Source organism: Mastigoproctus giganteus, chromosome 10 (assembly GCF_048544385.1).
Source record: "Mastigoproctus giganteus isolate SK-2022 chromosome 10, ASM4854438v1, whole genome shotgun sequence".
Classification (NCBI taxonomy): Eukaryota; Metazoa; Arthropoda; class Arachnida; order Uropygi; family Thelyphonidae; genus Mastigoproctus; species Mastigoproctus giganteus.
Window position 1 is genome coordinate 177837017 of NC_143584.1, and position 16743 is coordinate 177853759.

Genomic DNA, 16743 nt, shown 5'->3' on the forward strand with positions numbered 1-16743 from the left:
ATTGAACTTTTCCAGTACAACTTTTCATAACTCGATTCTGAATCGATCCACTAGTCTTTGGGCTAAATCTGCTTGTGAAGAACTATTGAATACTTCGATGTTAGGAATGTTTCTCAGCATTAAACCACCGTGATACCAGAAAACTGCGCCAAAAGAGACAGAACTTTTAAATCTCGAAAGGGTTGGTGTGTCCACTATTACAAATAAAATGTTTGTCGTCCCTTCTGGCACATTGACGTCCCGGGAAATTAGCATTAGCATTAGCATTAGTAGAGGCATTTGATGCAAGAAAGCAAGCTTATGCAGCATCAGCCAAAAAAAAAAAAAAAAAAAAAGTAACATAAATAAATAAAAATAACCACTTCCACTTCACCCCTCTGTTCGTTCGAAATACCTGTCCAGCTGAGCCTTAAACTTATTTAGGCTATCAACTTCCACGACAAGGGATGGAAGTCTGTTCCACCCACCAACCACCCGCTGGCTAAAGGCAAATTTCCGCACATCTATCCTACATCTGTCTTTCCTCAATTTGAATTTATGCCCTCTCAGGTGATTTTTCTGAGCTAGAGGAAGAATCCCATCAGCATTGAGCATGCTCAAACCATTCAAGGCTTTGTACACCTCTATCAGATCACCCCGCTGGTGCCTAGTTTCCAGACACTGTAATTTGCAAAACTTAAGCCTTTCTTCGTAAGAGAACCCCTTTGTCCCATTCACCAATCTAGTTGCCCTTCTCTGTACTCGTTCCAGCAGCTCTACATCCTTCCTGAAATGAGGCCTCCAGGCCTGCATACAGTACTCTAGGTGTGGCCTGACCATTGCCTTATACAAGGGAATAATCACCTCCTTATCCCTGCTAGAAAAATTCCTATATATCATTGACAATACACCATGAGCTACTCTTGCAGCTCGTCTGCACTGCTCAGAGAACTTCATATCTGCCTGCACCACCACCCCCAGGTCCCTTTCATTCTCTACCACTGTCAGTGTAGTACCACAGAGTTGATACGTTGCTCTGGGGTTGCTGTTTCCCATATGTAGTACTTTACATTTGTCAATGTTAAACTTCATTTGCCACCTCGAAGCCCATCTGCTCAACCTTTCCAAATCCTGTTGCAGCAGCATAGTGTCAGTAGTGTCCTTGACAACCCTGCCAACCTTCGTATCGTCTGCAAACTTGGACATTAAGCCTGATATACCATCATCAATATCATTTATAAATACAGAAAACAATAAAGGCCCCAATACTGAACCCTGAGGGACTCCACTAATAACATTAGTCCACGATGAGCAGTGTCCATTGATTACCACTCTCTGTCTTCTCCCCCTCAACCACCCCTTTATCCATAGCAGCAACTTGCCTCCAATGCCACACTGCTCCAATTTGTGCAGCAGTCTTCCATGTGCAACAGTATCAAAAGCCTTTCTAAGATCCAAGTATATAATATCAAAGTTATTCCCTGCATCCAGTTCTTTTGTGACTGCATCATAGTATCCAATCAAATTGGTCAGGCAAGACTTCCCCTTAACAAAACCATGCTGTGTCCTAGCTATAACTGAAGTCTTGTCTAGATGATCCTGCAGTGCTTCTTTCACCAGTGCCTCCATTAATTTTCCGGGAACAGAAGTTAAACTCACAGGTCTATAATTACTTGTGTCAGCCTTTGATCCTCCTTTTTGAATTGGGGTCACATTTGCACATCTCCAGTCAATGGGTACCTCCCCTGAGTCCAAGGAAGCTCTCATAATTATGGCTAAGGGTTTGATTACCTCCTTTGCTGCCTCCTTTAATATAACTGGATAGATCCCATCCACCCCAGGTGCCTTTCTTGTGTTTATCTTCAACAATTTCTCCTCCACTTTGCTCTCAGTTATTACAAGATTCTCTAGCTTACTGCTAGAGTTGAATACACCTCTGGCATTCCCCTCGCTGAATAACTCCTCATGTGTGAATGTCGATGCAAAATATTCATTTAGTTTGTTAGCTACCCGAGCAGGGTCATCAACAGTTGACCCATCGATCTCAAGTGGACCAATCTGATTCATCCCCTTCCTTCTAGAGTTTACATAAGTAAAGAACTCTTTGCTGTTTTTCTTCGCATCCCTTGCCAAGGATCTCTCGTAATCTGCCTTCGCCTGCCTAACCTCCTTTGTAACTTGGTTACAGATCAACTTGTATCTATCATAGGCATCCGTGTCACGTGTTAATTTGTATGTATCCCATGCATTTTTCTTCTCTGCCATATGCCTAATTAACTCATCTAACTCTTCGGATAATCGAAGTGCTATGACGTGGGTGATTAGCAACAAATTTTAATATTCTTTCTAAGTGCTAAATATAAACGTTAACTAAATCATAAACTGTTAATAACGAATTAACAATTATTTGATTTTTGAAGAGATAATCATATCTGCCACTAGGGTGCGTGCATAGTAGTGAAGGGAAATCAAGTGGCGCCATCTATTGACATATTCTAATATAAACATGATTTTTGCCAATTTTCAATTTCCATCGTTGTTAAAGTTTTTCTTTTTTCATTAGTAAAGAAATGTGCTTTTCTCTCTCTCTTTCTCTTCTTTGTTATGGAGAGTTTTATGATGAATTTTATGTTTTCAGCGCCATCTGGCTTAACCTGCCTGGACTTTCGTTTCTTCTGACTATCACTAGTTTAGCAGGGCTAGTCATCTACGCTAAATATGCTGGTTGCGACCCGATGAAATCGAAACAGGTTTCTGCACCTGATCAGGTAAGCAAACTGCATGGCTCTTATCCCTAGAAATTGTCTTTTAATTCGAGGAATTTGCTGCCTGCAGTTAGTAGGGCAAGTAGAAAAAACAACTGATTGTTCGATAAACTTTTTCTACGTTTTTATGAATGCGTGTTGTGCAATTAAAATTCTTAATTGTCGCGTCATTTCGATTTCAGCTTATTAATTTTTTTTTCCTCTTTCATTTAACAGCTGTTTCCTCTATTCGTGATGGACATCCTTGGATTTCTCCCTGGAATTCCTGGTCTGTTCGTAGCTGGTATTTTCAGTGGTGCCCTCAGGTGGGTCATTTTGATTAATAATAATAAAAAAACCAGCTAAGAATTACAGGGACTAATTTAACATCTGCACTATTTGTTTTTAAATCAACGATATACAAAATACAGGCCTTACCGTCTGTTTGTTTATTTTCACAGTACCGTATCCTCAGGAGTAAACTCCCTAGCAGCTGTAACTCTAGAAGATCTTATCAAAGCCTATATCAAACCCGACCTATCTGAATTGTGGGCCACTCGAATAACAAAAATACTAGGTGAGTACAGTTCGTGTTTCCTCTGGAAAATCATTATTTTGTTATAAATGATACGAAATATACATTTTAGAAAATATATCATCAGATTGTATCAAACAGAACCCAGAAAGTACAATATGCAGAGATTATCATACAATGGCTGCCAGAGCAGCTCATGAGATCTTGTCAATGATATACAGGAATTTTTCTAGCAGGGATAAGGAGGTGATTATCCCTTTGTATAAGGCAATGGTCAGGCCATTACAAAGGGATAATCCCTTTGATCATACAGGTCTGAAAGCTTCATTTTAGGAAGGCTGTAGAGCTACTGGAACGAGTACAGAGAAGGGCAACTAGATTGATGAGGGGAACGAAGGGTTTCTCTTACCAAGAAAGACTTAAGTTCTGCAAGTTGTAGCGTCTGCAGACTAGTCACCTGCCAGATGATTCCATTGAGGTGTATAAGGCCTTTAAGTGGTTTGGGCAAGCTTAATGCTGATGGGATTCTTCCTCTTGCTCAGAATACACACCTAAGGGGCATAAATTCAAATTGGGGAAAGATAGTTGTAGAATATATGTGCGGAAGTTTGCCTTTAGCCAGCGGGTTGATGATTGCTGAAACAAACTTCCATTTTTCGTTCTGGAAATTGATAGCTTAAATAAATTCAAGGAAGAACTGGACAAACTTCTGGAGCAAATGGATGGGCGAAGTGGGAAGTGGTTTTTTTTTTTTTTTTGCCTAATGCTATATAAGCTTACTTTCTTGCATCATATGCCTCTGCTAATGCTATTGCTTCAAACTATTCATCATACTCGACCAATTCTTCTAAATGAAGACGTCAGTGAAAATTAGAAGGCGGCAAAAAATTTGTTAATACCAGGGAATGAAGTGAAGGATCGTTTCAATGACAAAGCAATATTGATCATCCATTTCTGCAAAGTTTGAATAATCGAAATCTTTCTGCGAATTAACAGAAGGTGACATAAAGATAATCTTGTCTTGTCTAAACTTGAACTTTGATCGTCTGTGGAAGGACATTCGTTCTTTTAAATATGTACCAAAAACAGAAGACCCATTCAACAATAATCATATACATTCAATTTTGGAATCAAATACTGGATATGGTGAGTTGAAGACATTAGGTACCAGGATATGCTATATTCCTTTTCCAGGATAGCTTGTACAACTGCTAGCGCTGAACATTCTTTCAGCACAATGAATCGACTGATGTCAAAATTAAGAAACTGAATGGGAACAGGAAGCGTTGTAGGATTGCATGAAAATAAGATTAGAAGGCCCGAATGAGTTATCAGAAAAATTAAATACATGAAGTGATCGATACATATGTAAATAAAAAGCAAACAAGAATAAGATAATTATAATACTTAAACATTTGATTATAATTTGTATGCATTAATTTGCTTTTTGTGAACTGATTGTTTACTATTAATATTTAAAGTTAAATAATTTCCTTTTGTTTCCAGTTTGGTTTTCTCTTATTATAATATTCATAAATACAGAATTGTTTTCAACATATGTATATGTTGAAAATATTAAATAATAATAAAAAATATACGTACGCTACCCCAGAAGTTTACATCCCTCCTCTCCCTGGCATAAATACTCTAGATTCAACATTGATGAAAAATACGGACACTTTGGACTTTATATGATTTTATTGTACAAATAAAATAAATATGGGTAAAATAAAATCGCCTGATAGCAATAACCCTAAAATATTAAATATTTAGAGTACTTAAACACTTAAAAAGGTTGTAAATTATGTCTGTTAAACTGAAGATGTAAAATATTTAATTATTTTTCCCATAGATGGCGATATGGAGTTACTGTTAAATTTATTTTAAAAAGCAGCAATGATTCTCTGCAATGTTCAGCTTTCTCACCAAAGTTTAGCGTCTGATGGTCCTGTTGGGTGAAAAGTTGTAAATAAATATAACTATGACCAAATAACTTTACGTTCTACTGATTTGCATCTAAAATCAGAAGAACACAATGTCCTTGACCATATAAATGAACTTCCATTGACTTCTTGTGCTCTTGGTACCAAATTACAGCGTTCACTTATGCTTTCCATATGGAATCGATAAGTGGTATAACACAGAGTTCCTGTACTTTTGCTGGTTGGCAGTCTGAAAGGATTTCGTAATATTACTGCTCTCTGTGTTGGTAATGACATCAGTATGGATTGAGAAACGGCATCCGGTTTTTCAACTTCGACAGATATACGTATGTCGGAAGGATACTTTGCAATGGAAACTTAACTAGAAGCCAGTTATTCGTTGGGAAATCGGGAATGAAACTACAAATTAGAGTATTAAAAATTTTAAAAGAAAAATTTATAAACTGTTAAAATAAAATATTAATGTAGAATTTATTTTTTATTTGATCTTATTAATAAATTTAAGATATATTTTTCCTACTTTGCAGCTTTCTGTTATGGAGTGCTGTGCATCGCTCTGGTGGCAGTTGCTCAACAACTAGGAAACGTGTTGCAGGTAACTTCTTATTTTGTTTAGTTTATAGAAAATAATTTTGCATTCTAATCGCGAGAGGCACGCATACTTAAATCCAAGCAGTATAAACTTAACATACTATGCTACCCACGCGGGTACAGCCATGTAAAAGTGTAAACGTTTTCTCTTCATGATTAGTTATTGGCTGCTTTAAAAATACAGTACCATAAAAAATGTCAGGTCTCAGGCGAGGAAGGATCAGGGATTTTTCTCCCGGAACACCGAGTTTTTCATCCAGCAGAACAAGCAAACCGACCAGTACGCAATTTACGAATATGAGTTTTGTTTTTTTTCTCTCGGGTAACTCTAATGAATTAAATATGAAATATATTTAATTCATTAAAAGAGTGGTTTAGCTCACTTTGTTACCAACACAGTTAATTTAGATGCATCCAAGTGTTTACTTGTTGAATTTCTTTGAGACTTTTCACCCAGGCCACGAGACATCAGTATATCGTATCTGTAAAGTTAAATCGAACTTACCAAATATTTTCTGTTGTCTCTTTCAAAGTAGCCTTCCTGGCCGTTCTACATGCAGCTGTCTAATGAGTCCCCTCCCTTAATTCTAAGAAACGCACATCTTATTTCTTTTCTCAATCCTCGCAAAACAAATATTCAACCTACGATTATAGGATTAAAAACTGAGACCACGTTTAAGGAATTAACACTTTTTTTTTTCATATTCCTGTTATTAAGTTGGATTTGAAATCCAATTTTAAATTGAGATTTTTGCCAATTTTTGGAAAGTATTGCTTCACTGTAAAGTAAGATTTTATTGTAATTTCTACATGTTAATTTAGAATTTTTAAAATATACTTTAAAATAAGTTAGTAATGAGCACATTGAAAGATTTCTTGTAATTGGCATGACACCGAAGAGAATCGCCTCCGATGTCTTTGCGATTTCTTCTGACAAATGGAAACGTTTTCCTTGTAGTGGTCCAGAGCTTTGTTGTTTGCGCTCTGGGTCGAAATAATGCAGCCATATCTCATCCGCCATTATCACCTTGTGCAGAACCAGTGGGCGGAAGACCGGGTGTTCGCCGTCTCTAGCTGCTAAGTGTCCAATTGCCGGCCTACAACACTCCACCACAACTTTCACAAACCCGCACTCCAACTTCGCGGCTGGCGTTGTGCTTTTGCCAAGCACAGGTAACTCAGCAGCATATGGTGGAAATCCTGGAGACCGCAAACAAATACATATGATACGCCATGACTATGTACAGAACCTAATTATCTTCGGTTACCATCCTTTGCAGCTCCTGACAAACTTACATGCGAACTTTCTTTTGCTCAAGTGTGAGTACTCTTGGAACCCGGCGTGCACAAACATGTGTCATATGCAAATGGTAATGCAGAATACTGTGCGTGCGTCCTACTGATACTCTCAACATCTCTGCCAGTTGCCTTATGGTTATACGGCGATCTTCTCTCACGATTACAGAAGCAGTATTTATGGTTTCTGTAGTGACAGCAGTGGACGGAGCTCCAGGACCGCCGATTTTTTTTGATTGAATCATGGTTTTCTCCCATCTTAACAACATCATTTGTATATACTTACTGGGCACGGCTCCATCAACTCCAAATTATTTCAATTTGGCTTGTCCGACACCAATCTCTGCTTGTGTGGTGCTGAGGAAACCTGGACGCACATTTTATATCGCTGCAGCCTGTACCACGACGACAGATCTACACTACAAGCTGCTGTCAGCAACTTCTCTGAAGGAAATGAAGTGGCACTGACTGAAAATTCTCAATCGTTCTCAGCTCTAAAACAATTCTGCTCTGCTGTTTTCACCAAAAGAAAGCAACTCTTTTCAAGTCTATCAACAACAAGGAACCAACCCAACACCTGCAATGTCTATCGATATCTCTTAAAACTGATATCACCTGCCATCTCTTTTTTTTTTTTTTTTTTTTTTTTTAGCTGGTACCCCAGTTTGGGCAGCTGTGTGTACAGGATTAGCTAGCACCCACTGGTATAGCACTGCCACCAGTGGGTGCGGTTTTCGTTCTCCCTAGGGCAGAAAAAGGGTACTGCCTTGTGGTTTCTGTGCCACAATACTTACGACAGTGTAATTAACATGATCATTGTATATCTATGTATGTCATAATGATTGAATCATGGTCTGCGTGGTAGCACAGTGGTATCGCCACCGTCCTCCCCACACCGGGGGAAAAAGGCCCGGTTCGAATCCCATCAATGACGCGAGGAACTTTAATGGGCTTTTTTCACTACGTGGCTGAGTAAGTCAGTCTCAGGCGTAGATAGCAAGTTTTTCATCCAGCAACTTGAGTTTTTCATCCAACAAAATAGGCAAATCGGCTATAGAACACACGCAATTTACGGACATAATACACAGTGCACGGCAGATGAATTTAATTATTCGGGTGGCCTAAAAATAATAGTTTGGTTTGATTTGATTTTTTTTTTATTGAATTATATCCATCTTTAAACATTCTAAACCACCTGCGAGCTATGCTACATGGAAGCGTAGATTCACCACAAGCTTCTTCTAATACTTCATACGCTTCAGCTGATGTTTTCTTGAGAGGGAAACAAAATTTGAGAGCAGCATATTGTTTCTCGCGTGTCAGGTCCATTTTTCTGTAGCCAAAACTGAATAGGCATAAACTTAACTGCCCGCCAAGGTCACAGCGTGCGCACGAGTCAACGACGCAGTTGCTATGTAATGCGGCTTGGTTTGGTCTTAAATTCAGTAGCTCAGCTAGAAATAGCAAACAGTACGGTTGTTCATGAAAAATTATGATCATTATTTATTGAGCACCTCTCGTAATTCTTCTTTAAGTCGAGATTTTTTTCCTGTAAGATAACTAAGGTAAAAAATAATTACATAAATAAATACGAGAAAACATTTCTCGATCTGGTTCCCTGACATCAATTTTAGCACTATAAAAGTGTTCCTTTCAAAGAATTTTTATACTTTGGAATAGAAAGAAGTCAGATGAAGCTAAATACGGATGTAGGGAGGATGTTCTGTTTGAAGGATCCGTTTTTCCGTCAAAAATTGCTTCAGCTATAACCATCTGAATTCTTCATGGAATCCACATTCGTCATCACTACTCCCCCGATTTTGCTTGATCCGGTGGCTTTCTTTTTTCATGTACCAAAACTTCACTGAAATGAGCGCATTTTGAATCTCAGCAGAAAGTCCAATACCTCGAAGGCACTAAAATCGATATCAGTTGGCCACTTTGCTGATATGATTCAGACAGAGTAGGATTCAAGGAATGCAAGGTTTCATTTGCCCTGGCCGCTCCAAAATAAAGCACAAATTGTATTTTTCTGTTAAAGTATTTTCCCCTCGAATTTTCACATACATTTCTCAGAAATTCCCTATACTCCACTCCCTCTGTTTCCTGCCTTGAAATTGCAATAATCTACACATCGACACGAACTGACCTTTATCGAAAAATTTAAGGCTAATTCAAATACTTCTAAAATTTAAATTGACCGGTGAGAAAGATAGCAAATACTATTATCTGTCCTTATTTTAAATATCACATTATCTTTTATAGGCCGCACTAAGTTTGTTTGGAATGATCGGTGGACCTCTCCTTGGGTTGTTTTCTCTTGGCATGTTTATTCCATGGGCAAATGCTGTGGTAAGTTTAAATCGTGAATATTATTAAGATTAAATTAAGAAGAGATACGCTTATATAAATAATTTATAGTTAAAGGAGCAGTTAAATAGTGTCAATAATGTTTATATTAGCGCCATCCGGTTGTATTAATCTTCTCTTTAATTGTAACTTACAGGGAGCTGCCGTGGGTCTTCTCACTGGACTCGCAATATCTCTGTGGATTGGATTTGGAGCCTTTATTTACAAGCCACAATATCCCAGACCCCCGATTAGTGTGGCAGATTGCTTTTACTCTAACCTGACTATGCAATTCAATTTGACAGACATTATTACGAACACAACTGATGCACCTGTGGTACAAGAGTAAGTCTATTCGTAGTTATAAATACTCATAAATGTCCACACCACCTCCTTCCCCGTGAATCTTTTGAGTTCATTAATTTGAGGTCTGTTTTAAAACAAATATATATAAAAAGAAAAACATACAAATGCTAATTATTCTAACTTTCTAGAATATTTTCGAAATTAAAATTAAATCGATAAACTATTTTCATATTTCATAAAAATTTTCATTCTCTTTCAGGCAAGACATATTTCCATTGTACAAACTTTCGTACATGTGGTACAGTGCTACAGGGTGTGCTGTGGTTGTGCTAGTTGGAATCATCTTCAGTTTCATGACAGGTATGTAAATAATTATTTTAATATTAATTATTAGCCGATCTATTTTTTATTAGACGAATATTTATTTAATCCGTATTAAGGAAACCAGGTTTGCACTGCATCATTTCTTTATGCAGTTAAACCGAAGGGAATCAGCACATTGTGAATCCTTCACAACTTATTGCCTATCTCCTGTACTTTGAATAAGTAACTTCCCCAATAAAGAAGTGTGCTGTTAATTATTCTCAGTGGGTACCATCACCCAGACAGCTGGTTCCATGCTAATCGATCCCTCCAACTAATCCACAACCCTGAGAATAAGTACCAATAGACTTCCTATTGGAGAAGTATCATTTTTTTCGAAGTGCAGGAGATAAGAAACTCGTTATGAAGGATTTCACAATGATGTCCTTCATACAATTTCGGTTGGTTTAACTGCGTACGGAAATTATGCAATGCTCTGACTTGTATCTCAGTTGAATTCTTCTCGTGGTTTGTGACTTATTTCCCTTAAAATTTATGGGAAATCGATTCTAAATTGAGGGAAGATGTACCATAAGGTGAGTTGGAGCATGTGGTCTAGAAATTTGAAATCAATTCGAACATATCAAGTTTTTTAATAGCGAGGCTGATTCTTTTTAAAACAAACAAAATGAAGATCTTTTCGAGTTTCTAGAAGCAACATGTTGCATCTTTGTAAAATCCAAGATAATTACGTCTATGAAAGTTAATTCAATATCTGATGGAAGTACATTTTACTAATATAATTTGAATGGTTTAACTTCTCTAAATAAGATTCATTTAGATGAAGTACTAGTTTAATATTGGGGGAATTTCTGACTGTATTGAGTGAAAAGAACTTTGTCACAGGTGTAAGGATTTTATGGAATCTTTTGATCATACGATGAATCATTGAGGAACAATACACCATACTGTTAACATCCAAGGAAGTAAAATGAAACCAGTGAGGTCTTGATCGGTAATGTTTTCTGACACGTGGAGCTCCGCTAGACTATGAACATAGCAAAAAAAGTTACTAATGTTAGAACTGTCAAAGCTACAAAGGAAAATTATATGTTGTTAGTGATTGCATCGAGTGAATTTTGCAGATGCAAACAGTCAATAATAGAAAAAATTTGATATGAACAGTTTTTTGCCATGGGCAAATGGAATTAGCTTGGCATTAAACTAAAACAGGGTGGAAGGTCACTGATGTTCAAATTTTAAAAATATGTCGCACAGTACATCATATAAGAAAAAATTGCTCAATGTTTCATACATTTGTTTTATCTGAAATAAATAGACACTCGTACACCAAAAAAAATTGGGTTATGTGTCTAATTCGTTTCGATAAAGATAGGCCAGTTAATAAATAAAGTGTCCCTTACAGTCGTCAAGAACAACTTATACTTCGTATGCAATAAGATAACTTTACTAGCATATCGAGAAAAAAATACAACTAACTGTTTATTTATATATATGACTACTTTACAATAAAGTTTGAAGTATGACAATTTACTACGTACTTAATCTCCTGTAACAATTTCCTTATCAGGATATACAAAACCATCCACGATAGACAGCCGACTACTGTGCCCTCTGGTTAAGTACTTCTTCCCAAAAAATTATAAGTTCGGCGAGGATACCACGGTAAGTACTGTTCCAGTAGTACTGAAATTTCGTTTTTTATAACATATTGCACCTAAAATAATTAGATTATAAGTTTAATCACGCCCCCCCCACTAAGATCGGTTAACTCAGCCCCGATTGAAGAAGTCTCAGAACTCCTGCAATCTAAGAATCCGAACCTAAGTGAAACTACTATACTGCCATGGAGAATGAATGTTGGGGTTGAATGCTGTGAATTGGGTTAATTTTTCTATAATTCTCGTTAATTTTCACTGATTTAAAATGTGTATTGGTTTACTGCTAGTGCGTTGCTTTTCAAGAAGTTGTGCTGGATAAATGAGTTCAATTACAGCTAGCAGATTTATGTATTTTGGGATCTTCAGGTGGAGAGAGATTTTTAGCAGTTACACCATTCTATAGACGGCTATAACTGCTAGCAATTCTACTCAACGTAGCAGTTGTAGCTGCCAATGCTTATTGCTGGGAAAATTCACAGTTGATGCTTCTTCTACAATCAGCTTGAGCCTCTGTGCATAATCATTATAAAAGTTTTGGTTGGAAAATTACATGAAAGAAGAGCTTTTAAAGCATGGTCTTGTTGTGTCGGGAGCACAAGTGGTTTGCTTTTTACATATTTTTAATTGAAATTGAAAGTTAAATTATTAAAACACATTCGACCATCCGCAATGCTACCTCACTGAATTTACTGAAATTAGCACTTCAATTTGAGGTGCTATTAAAACCTAACAAGCCAATAGTTGAATATCCTCTAAATTATCACTTGTGATTGAGGATATTATAGTCTAAAAATGTTAAAAGACCTGTTTTCCAGTGGGATCCAATTGTTAAATTATCGATATTAAAGAAAATATTGCAGAGTCGAGTTTCTCAATGAAATACAATGTGGAAGCCATCTTGGAGAAACAAACATATTGTCACCTTCAGCAGCATTATCAACTTCAGTTGGTTACAGCCCCATCTTTTTTTTTTTTTTTTTTTTTTTTGCTCAATAAAGCTTCAAACTTAATTTCTTTCAGGCACAACATAGTGATGTTCGTCTGTCTGCAAACAGAACATTAAGACACGTTATTAAAGATAAACTGCGATATGCTTAAATATGGATATTGGAAATCATCTCCTCCTTTGCAAGCGAGATGTACCGTCTTAGATGGTACATCTCGCTTGCAAAGGAGGAGTACAGAGATAGTACTTCAAAGATAGTACAGAAGTTAAAAAGTGTTGCTATTAAAGAACTACATCGTTCCTAGAAAACAATGAAAGTTAAAAGCTTGCGCAATAAAGGTGTAATCATCGAGGTTAATAGTCATACAGACCAAGAAATGATAAAGAACTAAAAGGTTCGGGAATAAAAATGGTTAGTCCAAAGCTCATTGCGCAGAAAAATATACAATATGAAAAGTTCAATGATTAAGGAAGAATTTCTTGATGAACTTTACAATAAAAATGTAAAGGAAATTAATATCGCCGAAAGAATTTAATTCCGAAGTGGTAGTGCAATTCTGTTGTTTGAGCCATCGAAAAAGCAGGTAACAGATGATAAAGCAGGTAACAGATGATAAATTGGGTTCTCTGAGAGAATAACACTGTTCCTCTTAAAACCTGTTAAGTTTATGGGGGGGGGGGGATTCTGGTTACCATGTATGGTTCAAATGCTTGGGATTTGGCCATAATATCCAAACTTGTCGTAAATTTCATCCGATATGTGGACATTGTAATTATTGGTCGCAGTTAAATTAGTTGCTCTAGTAAAAATTATCATGAGAATTATCGAGTAGTACAAATCAATGCACAGAGATGTAGGGCCCTGTTTGATGGATTAAAGAACTGAGAGTATAAAAGAGAATATTGACATAGTCTATATCCAACGGCAGTATTTCTATAATGGAAGTGTAGTTGGTTATCCTTTACACGCGAAAATAATTTATCATGGAAACGAATCTACGAGCTTCCATTGTGATATTGAACAGGAGGTTTGCAGTAACTTCAATTAAATTTCTTTGTAAACTGCACGCTGTGTGCGTAAATATTAATTGTGATACAGGCGCATTCTTCGTTTACTTCCAGGGATCTACTGATTTGAAAGTATACTTTTGGGATATGGACGACTTAGGAGGGAGGATTGTGAAATTCCTGATTCTGTTTGCTCTAGATTCTAATTCAAAGTGCTGGTATGTGCTACTGAATTAATGATTGGAAGATTGGAATAATAGTCTATTAGTAACCAACGGGCTACAGAGTATACTCTATCTAGAAATAGAACAGTACTTACTAGAAATAGAACAATATGCCCGTTTGCAATTCGGAGAATAAAGTGGGCGTAATTTGATGGAAGGACAGTAAGCCTCGGACCGGATGAATTGGGAATGAATTCACTGGAGACGGCTGGATTTGCCCCGTGAGTCCTTTGGAAAGCTTCAAACGTGCCTGTGAGAAAAATCTCTCAAGCAGGCGTCTGTTAAATGGTGGTCAGCTGAGCTAACCAACGTGAGGTGTGTTTTACGCATCGTAAAAATGAGATTTTAGCGAAGATGGCGTTTTTATACAGCAGCAAAACTGCAGGAGTTGAAGAAAAATTACAAAAATGCAAGTGGTATACACAGACAATTGTCTAGGCCAAGCTGGACAGTTGGCAAACGAGATTATAGGCAGTAAGAAATATCGGTAGGGTCTAGTTTACAGGATAACCATTTGTATAGTTAAATTGTACTAGATTTGTGCAATTCAACTATACAAATATATTCCATTAGATGACAGTGGTATAGAGTCAATCACGTGTGTTCAATAGACACAGTAACTGACAATATCTTTGATTACTCAAGCAATATGGTACTTGATATAATGAGCAGCAACAGCAAATTAAACTGCAGAATTCGAATTGCCTTAGCCGTAACTACGAACCCCTATTTACGGATCAGCTGGCTTCGGTAGTAGTTGCTAGGATTCGTAATTCATCATCAGGGATTCATCACATCCCGATTAGCTTTAGCTCCTATTTAATAAGTGCTTAGATGAAGAAATCTTTCACGATGAGTGGAGGAAAGTGCTTCCTAAGATACTGCTTAAGATGTAGGAGGTTAAAACAGATCCATCCTCATTGGAGGGATCTGTTTTAACCCGTCGCCTTATTGTCTCTGCTTGGTAAAGTCTACGAGAGGCTTTTGGAAGGACCGATTTTGGCGTATTTGGATAATAATAATCTTCAGATATCTGAAAGAGACAATCCAGTTTTTTCACAACTGTTTTTATAGAGTATAAACGATGCCATTTTGTACCTGCTGACCAAATAGCGGTGTATTTGATTCAATGTGGTGGGGATAGCGTGTTGTTAAGACTACACTGTTAATGCTGGTTGCTCGAACAAGGTTTATCATGTTATTAGGAATTATTTTGAGTAAATGACTACAATAGTGATGAAAACGTTCAGCTCTCTGACGCGTATCATCACTAGAAAATGTCTGCAGGGATCTGCGTTTTGTTCGCTCTTTTTGAATATTGTTTTGGATGAATGATTACATGAGCAGAACGAAAACGAAATGGTAACGTATGACGGTAATTTAGTTCTTGTTATGGGCGATATATGGATGCAGCTGGAGGGAAATTCAGAGGTAGTTAAAGCTAATCTCGCTACGTGGCGTAGGCTACATCTTCTCACTGCCTCTAAGACTAAAACCTAAAGGAGTATTAATTAAACTCGATTAATGTTATTAATTATATGAATATAAAAAACATGTTATCAACATAACTTAGATAAATATAATACATACTCAATCTGAATATCACAATAATGAAATATATATTCATTTTTTATTTCTTTTTTCTTCTAACAGAATATCACTAAAAACGGAACAAGTTCAACGCCTTCTTTAAACTTCAGAGATGGTGTGGCAAACATAGCTTACGCCTCTAGTGGTTCGGAACTGGCACTGAACAATCTTCGTAACAAAGAAATGAATGAAAAAGAAAAGGAAGCGAATTCGACTGTCATTGGCATGGACTATCTAAATCACAACGCGAATAAAGAGGGAAATACATAAACAGTAGTATAATTTTCACGTGCAGGTATACCAGTCAACAAGGATTCAACTTATGGATTCTCGAACACAGTCACTTAATGAAATGAAATACTGTACTACGGGTAATTCTTTATTCAGGGGATCTCATAGTAGAGAGCAGTTTTGAAGAATATCCAGCTTTTTACGCAATGTCTTAATAAGTTCATTTTAACATTAAGATCACTTCACGATCATGTAGCCACCTTTATGTACAGTTAAGTCTTTATCACCAATAACCACGCCTTAAAAAGTGGGGGAGGATACTGAATATGAAGTTTTACCTATCGTTTGTTTTCCTTTTTTAAAAGCAAAATGTCTTGTCTTCTGAAACTTGAAACACAAATAGCTTTTCACTGGAATTGCGAATCTTCAACCATTAACTTAAAAAGAGAGCAATTTCAGTGGCGTGCTCAAATTTTAGTAGCGGCTTTTTATCTTCGAACTATCACTCCACTAATTTGAATTTGTATATAGGTATGAGAAAGGATCTTCGAACAAGTTTACCCACCAAAATGAAATCCACTTTTAACCTTACCAATTTCTTCCACGTTCCTGACAGTGTGTTTGTCCTAAAATGTTTATTCATTGGTAATATTACCTTGTACTGCCGAACATTCTGTGATGAAGATGGCCAGAACGGTCTCCGGGATCTTCGATTAATGTCAGATAATTTGGATATCGCATTCCAAACATTCCAGCTGCCATTCGAACAAACCGTTATTTCACGTTATTTAAAATGTCCTTTGAGAACCTGGTTTCTACTGTGATAACCAGGTTATGTTTCAACAGTAATCTATTAGAACAATGCTTAATTAATATTTCTTTATTAACATCGAGGTACAGTATGGGCATGTGAGCCGAAGTTTTTTTCTAGTCACCAAATCGAGAGGGGGGAAAAAAACCTGGATGCAATTTTTTGTTCATTTTATTCGTGAAAAACAGAATTCTTACATTGTCAT

The 16743-nt window shown here is 36.9% G+C and overlaps 1 protein-coding gene across 2 annotated transcripts in view; it reads left to right on the forward strand.

The window, feature by feature from the left end:
- The window catches only part of LOC150079573 (sodium-coupled monocarboxylate transporter 1-like), a 41656-nt gene extending 24913 nt beyond the window's left edge, over positions 1-16743 (forward strand). For both annotated transcript variants that reach the window (XM_090383749.1, XM_090383748.1), the window contains exons 7-15: positions 2618-2747; positions 2961-3049; positions 3185-3300; positions 5729-5796; positions 9354-9440; positions 9595-9782; positions 10003-10103; positions 11638-11732; positions 15560-16743. In XM_090383749.1, coding sequence (XP_090239875.1) covers positions 2618-2747; positions 2961-3049; positions 3185-3300; positions 5729-5796; positions 9354-9440; positions 9595-9782; positions 10003-10103; positions 11638-11732; positions 15560-15766 — 1081 coding nt within the window. In that variant the 3' untranslated portion in view covers positions 15767-16743. The remainder of the gene's footprint in view (positions 1-2617; positions 2748-2960; positions 3050-3184; positions 3301-5728; positions 5797-9353; positions 9441-9594; positions 9783-10002; positions 10104-11637; positions 11733-15559) is intronic.